Here is a 16,692-nt window from a genome sequence, read left to right as displayed (position 1 = left end):
GCCTCAGTCGCGGCCAGCGTTTCCTTACGGAGCAGCAGCAGCCGCCGCGAGCCCAAGGGGTTTGAAAGGGTCCGCGGGGCCGCGGGGGGAGGAGGCCCGAGCCGGGCCGGCGGGGCCGGGAGCGGAGGTTTGAGCGACACTGACTGAGCTCGGGGCTCGCCGCCGGCAGCCGCGGCGGCGCTGGGGGGCGGCGAGGGGAAGGCGACACTCGCTCGGCGCCGCCTTCGTGCAGGGCGACCGGGAGGCTTTTTGCAGCGGCCGCCGCCGCCGCCGACGGGAGGAGGGGCGGAGGTGGCTCCGGAGTTGTCCGGAGAAGGTGGGCATTTCTTGGCTTTTCCCACCCCCCTCCCCTCGCCTCCCCGCTCCCCTCCCCACCCCCTCCCTCCCGCCCCGCACCCCACGTGAAGCGGAGTATAAAGGGGGTGTGAGGCCAGCGGGGAAAGTGGATGGCGAAGGACTGAAGGGGTCCCCCCCTTGGAGTCCCTGGCCGCCCCGTTCACCCTCGTCCATCCTCCCTTCCCGAAGCTCGCCCTCGAAGGCAGGAACGGCCGGCGCCTGCGGCTGAGGAGGAGGAGGAGGTGGGGGAATCTCGCCGGGCGGAGCGTCAGGTCCCGTTTTCCTCCTCGGCGTCTTGAATACAAAGATTACGGTGCAGAAGGAAATTGCACTCGCCTTCTCCGCCCCCCGCCCCGGTACCCAACACAATGCACCAGCCGCCCGAGTCCACGGCGGCCGCGGCCGCTGCAGACATGAGTGCTAGGAAGATGGCGCACCCGGCAATGTTCCCTCGAAGGGGCAGCGGCGGGGGCAGCGCCTCAGCTCTCGGTGCAGCAGGTACCGGCGTCGGTAGTAGTGTCCCATCTGCCGAGGATTTTCCGCCTCCGTCGCTGCTCCAGCCGCCGCCGCCTGCAGCATCTCTGTCGGGACCACAGCCTCCGCCTCCACAAAGCCTGAACCTCCTTTCGCAGGCTCAGCTGCAGGCACAGCCTCTTGCTCCAGGCGGAACGCAGATGAAAAAGAAAAGTGGCTTCCAGATAACGAGCGTGACCCCGGCTCAGATCTCCGCTAGCATCAGCTCGAACAACAGCATCGCAGAGGACACGGAGAGCTACGACGACTTGGATGAGTCTCACACGGAAGATCTGTCGTCTTCCGAGATCCTTGATGTGTCGCTTTCCAGGGCTACGGACTTAGGGGAGCCTGAACGCAGCTCCTCGGAAGAGACTCTCAATAACTTCCAGGAAGCCGAGACACCTGGGGCGGTCTCTCCTAACCAGCCCCACCTTCCTCAGCCTCATTTGCCTCACCTTCCACAACAGAACGTTGTGATCAATGGGAATGCTCATCCACACCCCCTCCATCACCACCATCCCATTCATGGCCACCACCTGCACCACGGGCACCACCATCCATCCCATGCCGGTGTGGCCAGTACATCCATCCCTGGAGGACCGCCCTCAAGCCCAGTGTCCAGAAAACTCTCGGCCGCGGGAAGCTCTGACGGTGTTATGCCAGTTGCACCAACTTCTGCTGTATCATCGAGTGGCTCGCCGGCATCTGTCATGACTAGTGTCCGTGCTCCGAGTACTACCGGCAGCCTAGGTATAAATTCTGTTACGGGCACCACTACGATGAATAACGTTAACATCACTGCTGTGGGTAGTTTTAATCCTGCTGTGACCAGCAGCATGCTTGGTAACGCCAATATAAGTGTGAGCAGTATCCCCAGTGCTGCTAGTATGAGTGTCGGGCCTGCAGTGAGCAGCGGGGTTAATGTGAATATCTTGAGTGGTATGGGCAATGGTATGGTTGCTTCCTCCGCGGCCTTTAACAGCGCTGCCAGTGCAGCAGTGGGCATGACAGTGGGGTCCGTTTCCAGTCAGCAGCAACAGCCAACCGTTAACACGTCCAGGTTCAGAGTCGTGAAGTTAGATTCTACTTCTGAGCCTTTCAAAAAAGGTCGATGGACTTGCACTGAGTTCTATGAAAAGGAAAACGCCGCCGTACCCGCCACCGAAGGGGTGGTGGTAAATAAGGTGGTGGAAAGTGTAAGACAGAACACGACTGAAGCGACTTCGGAGAGGGAGAGCACGAGTGGGAGCTCCGTGAGCAGCAGCGTCAGCACACTGAGTCACTACACGGAGAGTGTGGGCAGCGGAGAGATGGGCACCCTGGCGGCCCCGCCAGTGCAGCCGCAGCCGCCCCCGACCCTTCCAGGGGTGGCCCTTCCGCAGATGGACTTCAGCAGCGCCGCTCCACAGGGCATTTCAGCAGTTAGCATCCCTCAGAGTATTTCTCAGTCGCAGATCTCGCAGGTCCAGTTACCGTCTCAAGAACTGGGCTATCAGCCGAAGCCAGGTCTTCCACCAGTACCTCTGCAAGCCGGTATTCAGCCGTCACCTGTTGGCGTGGTGGGCGTCACTTCGGCTTTAGGTCAGCAGCCTTCCATCGCCAGCCTGGCTCAACCCCAACTGCCGTATTCCCAGGCGGCCCCCCCAGTGCAAGCTCCCCTGTCAGGGGCGCCACCCCAACAGGTACAATATGGCCAGCCGGCGCCAGCTGTGGCCCCTCCGATGGCCCCAAGCCACGGTACATCAGTGACTCCGAACCCAGCCTCCGAGTATGTTCAGCCCTCACCGCTTCTCCAAACAGCGGTATCCTCTGGACAGCCCACTTCTGCAGGGGTGGCCGTGGGAGCCACGGTGATTCCTATGGCTCAGCCACAGAGCATCCAGCTCCCAGTGCAGCCCGCGGCAGTCCAGGCACAACCTGCAGGGGCAGCTGGCCAACCTGTTGGCAAGGCTCACACGACAGTAGCTGCTGTACCTCCCAGCAGTCAAATCGCAAATATTGGTCAACAGACAAGCCTACCATCGGCACTGCAGCAGCCCTCCACCCAAATCACACCTTCAGTTATCCAGCAAGGTGCTCCTCCGTCTTCACAGATAGTGCCACCTGCTCCAGCTGCGATCCTTCATCAGGGAGTTCAGCCCAGCGCTTCAAGCCTTCCTCAACAACTGGTCATTGCACCCCAGAGTACCCTGTTACCTGTGCCTCCCCAGCCACAGGGGGTCGAGTCGGTAGCTCCAGGAGTGGTTTCAAAGCAGTTGCCTGCAGTTAGTCCTTTGCCCTCTGCTAGTAGTATTTCTGTTACAAATCAGGTTAGTTCAGCTGGTCCTTCTGGACTGCCTTCTGCCCCGACAAACTTGGTTCCGTCACAGAATATAGCACAAGCCCCCGCCACTCAGAATGGTAATTTGGTTCAAAGTGTCAGTCAGCCTCCCTTGCTAGCATCTAATATAAATTTGCCTTTGGCACAACAGCTACCACTCAGTTCTGTTCAATTCTCCGCACAATCATTAGCTCAGGCAATTGGAAGCCAAATCGAAGATGCCAGGCGCCCAGCGGAACCCTTAGTTGGCTTACCTCAGACCATCAGTGGTGACAGTGGGGGAGTGTCAGCAGTTTCAGATGGCAGTAGCGGCAGCCTTGCAGCCTCTGCTTCTCTTTTCCCGTTGAAGGTGCTACCGCTGACGACACCCCTGGTGGATGGCGAGGACGAGAGGTAAGCTCACGCCGTGTTTCTGCAGGCATTCAACAGATTCAGAGTTCCTCTATTTAGTCGCTGCATATGCACAGGGTTAGTCTAAAAGCGTTATCTACTTTTTTCCTCTTTAGAGGTGAACGAGCATTTTTCTGGTAAGTTTTCTAGAGCAGGAGTGTGATGGAATGGTTTCAAACTGCTTAGGAAGTGGTCCAAGTAAAAGGTAAACAATACTTGACAGAATAGTTTTTGAACATTAAGAGTAGGTACGGGAGCCCCAAGCGGTTTTGTTATTTACGAGATGGTTTTTTTAGAATTAATTATGAACAGAAGCTTAATTTTTGCTAACCCAGCTTAATCGTTCATATCTTCTTTTGACTTACTAAAATCGTTATGATCATCTCTTGGGGGCAGGAGGGGAGGTTGTGGTTCCCACATTTGTTTCTCCTTCACTGGACTGGATAACCCAAAGTCTACTGTGTTTGCCATTAGTCTGAAAAAGATCATGTTACTGCTTTTCCTAGTCAGATATTATAGGAAAGGTGACCTAAGCTGGGTTATACAGGTTGCTCTCAAACTAATTGACCGACTTTTGTGTCCTTACTTAATGGTCGTTTTATCTGAGCAGTAAAGAAATGGGAATGGTAAAGTGTTTTGTGGGGGAGGAGGGGCATACACTTAAAAACAGGCCAGTTTATCTTTGACAGTAGTATGCACTATGTTTTTCCTTTTGCAGTATGGTAGCTGTTTTAAAGAGTAAAGAAAGAGAATGTCTTGGAGGGTTGAATTTATAGAGACATGAAACTGACTTTGTTCTCCTGCTAATCTACTCCACTTGTTCTCTTCTCTGACCAGAGAAATACAGAAAGCCTAAAATACATTACTAGACCATTGTTTTCTTAATAGGATTGGTAATAATATGGTGATTTTTTGAATCAAATTGTGTCTTTGAAGCTGGCCAGCTAGAAGAGTTGTGAAATCTCTCATGATACTACATGGCTTTAAATTAAGTCGATTTTTAAAGGAATGTTCTTTTCACAGATCTGCCTTACTAACCTTGATCAAAGTAATAGTTTTGATCAAGGAGTTTTGACAGAGGCTATTCATTTTCACTGTGGAACTTTGAATAAATGTGAAAGATACTTAAATATTTTGGTATTGGAAATTTTTGTGATTGAACTTTTATTAAGCCAGTTGGAACATTTACATTCTAAATGTATATCTGTGATTTTTACTTTGGAAAAACTGAGCATATTTCAAAAGAATTGCCATTTTAGAAAAACAAAAGCCAAATGTTTCAGTGAGGCCTTCTTTTTTTTAAAAAATTACTTAAAAGATATAAGGTAAAGGCATGGTTAATTGAAATAATTTAAATTCTTGCCTTTGAAGATTCTTATTTTTCTAAGTCATATATAGAATCTTGTTATCTAGCCACATGTATTCTGTATCATGTATACAAGGCTATACTTTAAAAGAGAGACCTCTTCTAGGAGGTGGTTTCCTTAATAGTTGTATTATAATTATTGCTAAACCTTTAAATTTATCAAATCATGCTAATACACATCTATAATTTTAAATTATTAACTTACCTCAGATATTCAGGTTTTCTAAATCTAGTGAGTGTGATCTGAGTAAAATCCCTATAAGAACAGGTATGTTATGTGGATGCTAAATTTAGAGAAGTAAAAGATGGGTGGATACACAAATGAAAACCACATACTTTGAATTCAAACCTGCCATGATTTTTACTAATTACCATTGTGGTCTCCTGGCATGACTTTTTCCTTTTTGTTTTCTCCTCCTGGTGGTAGGGCATGATAGAGCTTTCCATAACATGGTGTTCCAGATGATTAAAGTCAGATGTTGCTACTTACAATTCGGTTTTTAACTATAGAGCTAGAGTCCCAGTTTAAGATATTAGAACAGAATCAATTTTTCCATATAGCAGCTGAGATGAGGACTAATTAGGGGCAAATTATGTAGAATAGTTTGAAATTAAAGGGGCAAAACAGATACTGAGAAATATGATTAAATATTGGTGTACAGTAACTTGAGTTGACTGTACCTGTTTTGAATTAACCACATATTTGAGCTTTTGTTAACATCCTTTAAATTCTGTAATATCAAAATGACTCCTAAAATAGCTGTAAAGGTCAGATCTGGTAAATTTGTGTATTATTTTCTTGGCATTTTACTGCAGATTATCACTGTAGTTTGGAAAAAGTTGTTAAGTGATAATGATTTAAAAAATTGTTTTTACTTTTTTCTTCCCATGTTAGTTTCTGTGTCCTTTGTGTCTTCTGGGCTTCACCTATGGATCTCATGGGAGAAAAGGATACATTGTAATGTCAGTGTTATGACTTAGAAAACACATTAGCAATAAAACTTTTAGGTGGTAGGATAAATGAAGATTGGCTGTTCTTTAGTCATCTTTTGAAATAATATTGACACATGGTAAATTTTAAAATGTTGGGAACATGTGTCTACTGGTGTTGGCTACTGGCAGAGACTATAAAGATTAGAAAACATGATCAGGCCTTAAGATTATGTATGATCTTTAAAAAAAAAAATCATTCTCATTAAAAAGGTCTTAATGTCTTAATGTCTTCCCTGGTGGCTCAGATGGTAAAGAATCTGCCTGCCGTGCAGGAGTCCTGAGTTTGGTCCCTGGGTTGGGAAGATCCCCTGGAGAATTGAATGGCTACCCACTCCCGTATTCTTGCCTAGAGAATTCCATGGACTAGGAGCCTGGTGGGCTACAATCCACGGGGTTGCAAAGAGTTGGATACAACTGGGTGGCTAGCAAACAAAACACGTAATGTCTTAGGTTAGCCTTTAATGTGAACTTACTGTTACAGCACAGGGAAGATGCAGGTATTTCACACTGATGTTTTCAGTGTTTTGTGATTGTTAATACAGCCTTTTCTGTGAAATTGGTCAAACTTCCATTCATCCTTTAAGACTCAGCTCAGATGTTCCCTCCGTAGCATTCTCTTCAAGAAATGTTGTTTGCCTTAACCCTTTTTAGTGGTCCTCTATTCAAGGCACTGTGCACATTCAATTAAAATTACGTTTACCCATTTTCCCCACAAGACTGTGAATTCTTCAAGGGCAAGAGCTAAGTGTTTTTTGAAAGAATTAATGAGCAGACCTTTCTTTGCCTTTTGTATGGTTTAAAACTTGTATTGTCTCTCACCTTAAGCATAACTGTTGGAGATGCAGGATCATATAATTTAATGCCAAAAATGAAAAGAAATTTCATACCTTGAGGTAAATTGATATTTATCTTCTAAATACAGTACCTGTATATAGAGTAGTTCCTCAAATAGATATTAATGAGGAATTTGAGTTTTCTTATCAAATAGGAGTAATACTCATTTTTGCCAACTTCTTAGGATGGTTGCATCAGATAAAATACTTTAACTGTGAAATACTAGATTATAAGATCTAATTTTTATTTATGTTGTACCTGCCCAGTTTAAAGAGCCAAATAGTTTACGTGCTTACCAAAACAAACGAAAGCTTCCTGCCCTCTTTATTTCCCTGGAAGCAATCACTTTCACCTCTTGGAGATGACGATTGTGATATTTATCTCCTAGTCTCTAAATAACCGCCTGTATTACTGCTCGCCGTGCAATGCAGCCAGGTGGTTAGGAGAGTGGACTGCTTAGGTCTGAGCCACCCTCTCTGTCGTTCACCAGTTGCTTAACCTCTCTGTGCCTCAGTTTGCTCACTTTAGAAAGTGGGGAGAATAGTATCTACTGCATAGGATTTTGTAAGAATGAAACGAATTTGGAAAGTCCTTTGAAATGTCTCTAACTCATATGCTCTATATTACTGTTCAGTTGCTAAGTCGTGTCCAATTCTCTGCAACCCCATGGACTGTAGAATGTCAGACTTCCCTGTCCTTCACTGTCTCCCAGAGTTTGCTCAAATTACGGTCCATTGAGTCAATGATGTTGTCTAACCATCTCATCCTCTGCTGCCCTCTTTTCCTTTTGTCTTCGATTTTTCCCAGCATCAGGGTCTTTTCCAATGAGTCGGCTCTTCCATCAGGTAGCCAGAATCTTGGAGCTTCAGCATTTGTCCTTCCAATGAATATTCAAAGTTGATTTCCTTTAGGTTTGCTTTGTATAAGTGTGTGTTAGATAAAAATACTTGCTTTTGTTTTTGGCTTTAGTAACTTCCTGGGTAGAAAATGAAGATTAACTTTGTCATGATCTACTCAGCTGGTCCTCCTTCCTCCTGGTCCCCTCTTCATCTTAATAGTTATGATTGCATCACTGTTGATTATTCAGTTTTCTTGTAAAATATAACTTTTCCTGGCCTGTCTAATGTCCTGCACTTGCCTTCCTCCTATCCCAGCCATCTAGTATGTATGGTATACTTGTATGTATATTTCTGTGTATTGTTTAACGTATACAAATGTTAGTAGTGGGTTCCCTTACCCCAAGCTTTCCTCCATCATCATCTGTTTCCTCCAGGTTGCCTTTCTTCCCATTTTTGTGGGTTTTGGGTTTAACCTTTTGTGATAGAGCCTCTCCTCAGATGTCTGGCAATTCTTGATCTTCTGGGTGTACTTAAATGTAGGAGACTTAAGAGCTGATAAGCAGTTCTCAATGTGACTTGTTGACTGTTAGCTTTTCCATAGGCTGATCTGGCTGGAATTCATTGTCTCCACGCCTCCCTGCCGCTTTAGTTTTCTCTGTAGTAATCACTGACTCAGCGTTTCATCACATGTCCCTGGAGATGTTCAGACATATCGGGTATTGTTACCTCTTTTATCTTTCTGAGGAAGGCTCTCATATTTCTCTGATCTTCATTCTGGACTAATTACCTTTTAGACTTACTAATATTGTGGGGTGCTGAGGTTGGGTCTCCATTTTTCAGTGACCCACGTCATATTCTTCCTTGGCTTGCTCGATATTTTAAAATGGCTTTATATTACCCTTATACAGTTAGGTAAAGGATATTGGATTGGAAAGTGTATTATTTTATAATTTTGCTCCATAGCTTTCTAGCTTCCATGTTGTTTTTGGGAAGTTTGAAGCTGTTCTGATGGCTTACAGATATTACATGTGGCCTGTGTGTGTTTTGTTTTTCCTTTTTACCCCTGTCCTCTTATTTATTCTCTTTTCTTCCCTTCTCTCATTTTTTTAAATCTCTGAAAGCTTTTAAGAGTGTATCTGTTTTTAGCATTCTGAAATTTAACAGTGAGTGTTCCTTATGTGGATTTCTTTTCATTCAGGGTGCTGAATACTTGGTGTGCCCTTTCAGTCTGGAAACGCCTTTTAGTTTTGGGACTTTTTCTTGAATGAGGTTGTTGATTATTTCTTTCCGATTTCTCTTTTCTTTCTCAAATTCCTTTTATTGGGATGATAGACCTTCTTGACCAGTCTTCTGACTTTCTCATATTTTCTTGGCTATTTTCCATCTTTTTCTTTTTGCTCTACTGCTGTTGAGTTTTCATCTATTATCATAAATTATCATATATTAAATTTCCAAGAGCTTTTGTCTTTGGTCCTTGTGAATAGTATCTATCCTGTTGTGGTAGCAATCGTACTTTCTCTTAGCTGAGTATAAGTGTTAGTTTAGTTTTGTTTTTTTCATTAAGGTTTCTTCTCCATGTGTGATCTGTGTCCTCCATTTTTTACTCTTAGTTTTTATTTGTTTGGTCTTTATCTTTTGTGTTACAGCCTTTCCTTAGGTGGTGGTTGTGTCTGAGAGTAGGGGAGTAAAATGCTGATTGGAAATTCTGAGAGGTTTTGTTAGCTGCACTCTATGGTGACCTGTCCGGGCACCTCTGTATGTGTTTCTTCACTCACTCAGCTTGTTTTCGGAATGCTCTCCTGCATGTTGCTGTGCCTCGTTTTCTCAGTCCCAGGATCTTGTGTTTTATATTCACTAGACAATGTATTTTCAGTTTTTTGTTGGGGTTAGGGAGGGGTGGTTGGTATCTGTGGGGCTGGTTGCTTCTTAAACAGACTTTTAAACAATCTTTCTTATTTTAGCACTCTCTCTCCCCCACATCCCACTTCAGATGTATGTGGTACTGCCAATTCCTGAGTCTTTTGGGGATTTTACAGTTTAAATTGGGTTTGTTCTTGGCTTCCCCACTGTTTGCTAAAGATTTGATTTCCTAGTGTTTGCTAAGTCATTTGTCACTCAACCATCTGCTTTCCAGCTTCCAAATTTTTGTTGCTATTGTCTTTTCACCCATTCTCTCAATTTTTGTGGGCTCATGGCTTTTTATATCTTAAAAATTCCTTTTCTGTCATTTTTGTGAGGTTTTTAGGAAAGGAGTGTAAAATAAATGTGTTTACACGTCTATTTCAGTTGTAGAATGCTATGCTATTAAATCTGAAGAAGGATGCTAATTTTAATGATTCATGTTCCAAGATTTGATCTGTAATTAGTACATAAATTTTGAGTGGAATTGCTTGGCTTATATTCAGCAGAAATAAGAATGGCATATAACTTGGTATTTTAGTTCACAGAAGTGATTTAAAATGTTAGGATTAGATTCAGTTAATACTTATTATCGCATTTAATCACTAAACAACCTTGTGAATTAAGTTTTTTTCTAATTTACTGGTGCATAAACAGAAGCTTATTTGGTTTATTAGAGAAACCGAGTGAGTTGTGTAAGGTTACACACATAACAGTAAAGCAGAGTAAGGATTAAAAGTCGTTTTTCTAACTCAGAATCTGGTGCTGTTTCTACTGCTCATAAAGCCAACATGAGGTAAGCCCCTAAGGAATATTAGAGTGGCTGAAAACCCAAAAGAAGGCAGGCCTCGTTGATTTGTGTCTTAGTACAAATCATGGGATTGCCCTAGAACATATCAACATTTACCTGTGACCCTTTGATGAGGAAAAAAGTGGGCAGAGTCATAAGAGTGATGTACCTGGAAAACACAGTAGACAGACAAATGTTAGATGAATTAGTTTTAACATTTTGGGCGGAAAGTTGTATGAAAGTTATCTTTTCAGGAAAACCATTTTAATTTTCTAATCTAAATTCTGTCTTTGTAACATTGACTTCAGTATTGCAAAGCAAATAGATCTTATTTTTTGTTTAGAAACTTCAATTTAAAAATATGAAGTCATTAAAAATATGTGGCATTATCTGAGCCATAGTGGTTGATTTTTGCTGTGTCACTGTGTCTTTAGGGTTGACTATGTCATGGTAAGAATATGCTTTAGTGGCTTATTAAAAGAAATGACACGAGGGGAAAAATGATAAAGGATGTTTATGTTATTTTAAAAGAGTGATCTGTCTATACTGAGTTTTGGATTCCAGGTTGACATTTTTCCTCAGCTTGCATCCCCAGCCCTTCACTTCTTCCTTACCTATCAGCTAGACCCGAAAATCATACTGGACCTCTCATTAGGTCTAGTTGAGCTTTGTTTTCCCTCCTTGAAGCACCCATTCTCTTTTACTTTCAGTTCCGCTCTTCTGTCAGACTCATCGTTGGAGTTCTTTGGGTTTGTGTCCTCTTCCCATCCCCTCCCTTTTCCCTAGGTAGTTGGCTGTTCTGTGGCTTCAGATGAGATCTGTATGCTCTCAACTTCTGAATGCATATCCCTAGACCACACTTCTCTTCTTAGCTCTAGACTGATGTGGTCCTTTGCCTTAATGTTATCTCTACTTGCGTTCTCACAGCTTCTCAGTCTCAACAGATCGTAACCTTAACCTCCTTATTACCTGACCTCTCAAATGTATTAGTTACCCTCATTTTAATAAATGTTACTCCTCATTCTAGTTCTTCACTTTAGGAGCCTGAGTCATTTCTTGATAGTTTCCTTTCTCTCACCCTCTACATTCTGACCATTACTTTCTAAATATATCTTGAATTTATCTTTTCTTTCGCTATCTCTGTTGCCACAACTCTAGCCTAAGATAACATATTCAACTCTTAAAAAGTACTGCAGTTGCTTCTTCACCAACTTTCTGCATACATTCTTGCCTTTCTCTGATTTTGTGTCTTATAGTCAGAATGACATTCTTAAAATGGAAATCTGTTTCAGTTACTCACTTGTCCCAAATCCCTAAAGCCTTTCCATTTCTTTTAAGATGATTCCATTTTGCTTTTGCTCCCTTCTGGCTTCATATGCTCCTTCCCCTCACTTTTTGAGTCCCATTTGCCTCCTTTCAGATCCTCAGGTTGTCATCCTTTCTTGCTCTCTCCTCCGGGCTTTGGCTTGGGCTGTTTTAGCCAGAATGTGTTCTATGTCATCTTTCCTCCTTTCCTCCCTAAAGCCTCACTGTCGCCTTAAGAGGCCTTCTCTGATATACCAGTCTAAACTTAGATTGTTTGTTAACACTGTTTAAAATCACCTTGTTATATTATAGTGCTTAGTACAGCCTTTAATTTGTGTGTGATTATCTGTTTGATTTTAAGCTTCTCAAACAAGTTTTTGGTTTGCTACTATATATATAAAGTATATGTCAGTATCTGACAGTAGGTACTCAGTAAAAATCTGCTTAATAAGTGAAGAAAAAAAAATTTAATGTTGGCATAAGGACAGCTTCTTTTTAAAAACACTATTATGACATATTTGAAAGGTAAATAAGTTCTTGATACATCATGTGATAACACTATTTTCTCCTTTAGTAGAGTTGATTGAGAGAGAGTTGATTGAGGAATGATTACTTTTTTCTGTGTTTATGAGCAAAAAAGCAATGCTTACTTGCTGCTTTTAACAAGCATCTCTGTTTATTTTTGCACATATGTTTTGTTTATGTATGTTTATTGATGAGTTCTCCAACTTAAACCCATTTATTTCTACATTGTGTCAGTATTTTTCTTTATCTCCTTTTGACTGGTTCAGCTCTTTAGCATAAATGATTCTCAAATATCTAAGTATTACCTTGAAAGTTCTTAGCAGTTTCAGCTGTTTAAAATATAAACATTTAACTGGCAAAATGCCACTTGTTTGTATTAAGAGTTTCCTTTGTTAGTGTAGTAAGCACTGAGTTAATTACTTGTTTAAAATTCCTAACCGCTTGTTTTGCTTTTGGTCAATGTAGTTACTTGTTACTAAACTAGTAAGTTATGGTTTCTGTTAAGGGCAAAGAATCATGAAAAATATGAGGCAGTGATTAGAATTAGCAATAAGTTTAATTGATTATATATGGATATTAAATGGGAGTAAAAAGGTATTAAGAGATGAGGCCTTTTAAGGTTGGGGTTATTAAAAACAGAAGGGAAAATACAAAATCTGTTGTAGTTCAGGGGTCATCAGAGGCTAGTTCTAAGAGTCTTTAAAGGTTTTCATATCCTTTTGTGAACATACCGGTGTTAAAACTGGCTGCGTGGCTTAAAACTGTATTTGTGTTGACTGGGGAGAAGGTTCACTGTAGCTTGATTTTATTAAGGATTAGATCGTGGTGAATGGTATTGCCTTTTCTCATCCACGGAGCCATAGAGTAGAGTACTCTGAGCTTCCTGGGGATAAGACAGATGAGATAGCATCTTATTTTTCCAGGCAGCCCAGATTATTTTTATAATACTGATTTACTACCTAGGCGAGGAGCTCCTGGTACTCAGTGTACGTGTCTGAGTATTCTTTTTCTGCGTAATTGTAGATGGATGGATTGATTATAAAATTGCTCACTGTTGATGAGACTTTGTTCTCTCTCAGCTCTCCTAGTTACCTTATTTCTTTGGTTATTAGGGTTAGTGTATATCTCCATGTCAACAAGCCACATATTGACTAGTTGGTCAAACAACATATAGATGTACAGTTGAAATAATATCTTGCATTACATTTTTGTTATCATATGGGTATGATATATTTCTAGTGGTGATAGTAATAAAACCTTACTCTTGTATTATTTTTGTGGGGCAACGGTTTAATAAAACCATTTGAGATAGATTATGTGCTCTTGAGTCATAGCAGTCTTAAAGTTGTCTTAAAGCAGTCTTAATGAATGGAGTAAATTAGGGGGATTGCGGTTTTCATTGTAAGATGATTCAGTTCAGGAACCCTTTGGTTAGCAAATTTATCAACTTATAAAAATACTGTATTCACTTTTCTAGCTTCTCCTCCCTCAAAGCAATGTTTCATTTCTCTTATGTCAGAAAGGAAATAGACAACCCTGATTTTCCAGAAAAGCTATTGATTTATAGCTGCAGTTTTAAAGATCTGAAGGATAAGTGGTTCTAACCTTCAGGTACAATTTTGGCAGTTTAATGTCTCCATAGGTTTTATCTGTGTTTGTAATCCAAAGCAGAAGTGTCCTAAATATATTTAGTAGTGAAAGGAAATCCAAGTAACTGTGAACTAAATATCTAGGATGGGTTCTTTACGTTATTGATCATAGGTGCTTTCTTTGCGTACTAACCAGAGTCCATTGCCAGTTTCTTCCAGGCACTGGAAAGAGATGAAATTATTTCTTCCTATCCCCTGAGCACTCCTAGTGAGTTAAAAGTTGCTCAGTCGTGTCCCGACTCTTTGTGACCCTATGGCCTGTAGCCCACCAGGCTCCTCCATCCATGGAATTTTCCAGGCAAGAGTCTCTACCAAAAAGGAAATGGTATAGATTTATTTAAAGTGAGAAAAACATTAAGGCTATCATTGACAGTAAATGTAACTTGATTATTTTATTGACATCTAAAGTGCCACAAAACTTATTCCTTTATATGTTGGTGCCTTTTTTCATTTTCGTTTGCCATTTCAAAAATTTGGGAATATACACATATATGTGCGGGTATACAAGGTGGCCGAGATGGTAAAGCGTCTGCCTACAATGCGGGAGACCTGGGTTCAATCCCTGGGTCGGGAAGATCTTCTGGAGAAGGAAATGGCAACCCACTCCAGTACTCTTACCTGGAAAATCCCATGGATGGAAGAGCCTGGTAGGCTACAGTCCGTGGGGTTGCAAAGAGTCAGACACGACTGAGCGACTTCACACATACAAAGGTATATGCTTTTTTAAGAGGACGCTTTAAAATCGTCCTTAGATTACAGAATCTCCTGGGTATTTGAAAGGATGTAATTTATTTACGTGTATATACATAGCACTATTTATATCCTTAAGGAGAGCCTGCAGTTGAATTTAAGAATAAATAAATATATATACACACACACACACATACATGAAAGGAAGCAATAACAGGTAACAGATTCAATATATATTACTCTTCTCCTATTTTTGGTCCTTTGTGTCAGTTTTTTTTACCCATTTATAATTTATTTTATCTTGTAATATTTACATCTATTTTTGCAAGCTTCTGGAAACATTTTAGGGCATGACTTGAGATAGAAAACCAGTAAATGGGAAAAGTATAACAAGGTAGGATATGGTGTGTCATGAGAGATACTATTAAAGCAGTGGTGAGAGATAGAATGTAAAGATCACATGCTTTTGAGAGAACTTTGATAGCTGTGGGGATTGTAATATAAGTCACATTAGCAGAGAAAACAGCCCAAAAGGTTCAAGGTATGGAGAGTGTTTTATAGAAAAGAATACAGGACATAGTCTAAGTTGGTAGGAGGTAGTGTCTGTACACAAGAACATGGCAGATGAGGCTAACTTTGAAAAGCCTTAAAGGCAGCATTGCCAAGTTTGGACTTAATTGGGCTTGGAATGGAGGGCCCTTCTTATGTTCCTGTAGTGGCCTGATCAATGCTGTGTTTTAAGAAACACATCCTTACTTTGGATGTCTCGTTGCTTCCTTTCTTAATGGGGTATGAGAAGTTCAGTAATTCCCTTTCCATCACTGGTGAAGATAGAGGCACATTCTCTTTGTGGTTGCAATCTGAGATAATGGTTTGAACCAGTCACCTTGGCCTCTTTAGGAAAGCTAAGAAGGTAAGGACCCAGTCCACACACGGTAACACTCCACTTATCCAGAGTGGGTAACTTAATCATTTAAGAACACAGCTCTGGCTTCTGAAACTGCTTGAAATTGCCATCATAAAATAAAGTTCTGTGGGTTTTTTTTGTTTTGTTTGTTTCCTCTTCTTGCATGGTATCTCTGGTCCTTTTTTGGACTTTTACTAGCTCTGTCATCTTAAAGGAGATGAGGGGAGGGGAAGGGGAAAACGGGACTCTTAGGCATGTAGGATGACAGTAAGAAAGTAGCAGTTCACAACCTGACAGCAAAGTCGGAGTTGGAAATTTTAAGAAAACCCCGGAGAAATTTGATACCGTATTGAATGCTCACTAGTTGAAAGTTAGGTTATGTTTTGTATATTATTTTAAGGAAGCATGAACCTGAATAAATTCCAAATGGTGTTAATTACTGAGCTATGGATAAGTATAAAGAGATGGTATTTTTAGTTGTATTTGCCACCATTGTATCATTTAACCATGGACTGTTTAATATGCTGCTCTATGTTGCTTTTTTTCCCTATTCTCAAGGGAAGTGCTTCACATTTTCCTAGTCAGAGTCTTCTGTAAGAAATTCATAATGTGTTATAAATAAATGTTAGGCCTCTACAGACAGATATTACAGAGAACATTTTCAGTACTAAAAAGTCCCTAATACATGCTATGATTTAAGTAATTATCAATGATTTTTATATTTTAATTTTATATATTATAAAGTGTATATCATATACTGTATATATTTTTATATAATTTTATATTTATATTAGTGAAATTATTGATGAATAAATGGCATGTCAGTTACCTATCAGTTCAAGGTATTGTGTAGATACCTACTTTTTTGGATATTTTGTTATAATATTTCCCCCTCAGTTTTTTCTTTGAAATATTTTTATCATCTTTTCAATGCAGTGAATCAAATAATTGTATCAAAGCTGATTTCTCATTTTAGATGTTTTAAATCTCTATTTTAGGAATTGTTAATACAACCACTTTCTTTCATAAGGAGGTATTTGCTTATGCTTTTAATGTAATTTTGTTTTCTTGGCTGTATCCTTTTGGTGTGCTATTTTCAAAAATGACTGGGATTCTTTATTGAGGGAAATACTCTCCAATTTTAAAATTTACTTTTGAGAGATGGTATTGGAAGGATTGATTCTCAAGCTGAAACTCTCAATACTTTGGGCACCTGATGCTGGGGAAGATTCAAGGCGGGAGGAGAAAAGGGGACAGCAGAGATTCAGATGATTGGATGGCATCACCAGCTCGATGGACATGAGTTTGAGTAAGCTCCAGGAGCTGGTGATGG

At 41.4% G+C, this 16,692-nt stretch overlaps 1 protein-coding gene across 7 annotated transcripts in view; it reads left to right on the top strand.

Moving 5' to 3' along the window:
• Window positions 1-378: 378 nt before the first annotated feature.
• TSC22D1 (TSC22 domain family member 1) overlaps window positions 379-16,692 on the top strand; it is a 121,917-nt gene continuing 105,603 nt past the window's right edge. For 2 of the 7 annotated variants that reach the window (XM_040267207.1, XM_040267208.1), the window contains exon 1: window positions 382-3,565. In XM_040267207.1, the coding sequence (XP_040123141.1) occupies window positions 705-3,565 (2,861 nt within the window). In that variant the 5' untranslated portion in view covers window positions 382-704. Of the gene's footprint in view, window positions 3,566-16,692 lie in introns of all 7 variants that reach the window. The other 5 variants (XR_005725709.1, XM_040267209.1, XR_005725710.1 and 2 more) reach the window with 4 other exon arrangements.

Source organism: Oryx dammah, unplaced genomic scaffold, assembly GCF_014754425.2.
Source record: "Oryx dammah isolate SB20612 unplaced genomic scaffold, SCBI_Odam_1.1 HiC_scaffold_24, whole genome shotgun sequence".
In the NCBI taxonomy this organism is placed as follows: domain Eukaryota; kingdom Metazoa; phylum Chordata; class Mammalia; order Artiodactyla; family Bovidae; genus Oryx; species Oryx dammah.
This window is presented reverse-complemented; position numbering and strand designations above follow the sequence as displayed.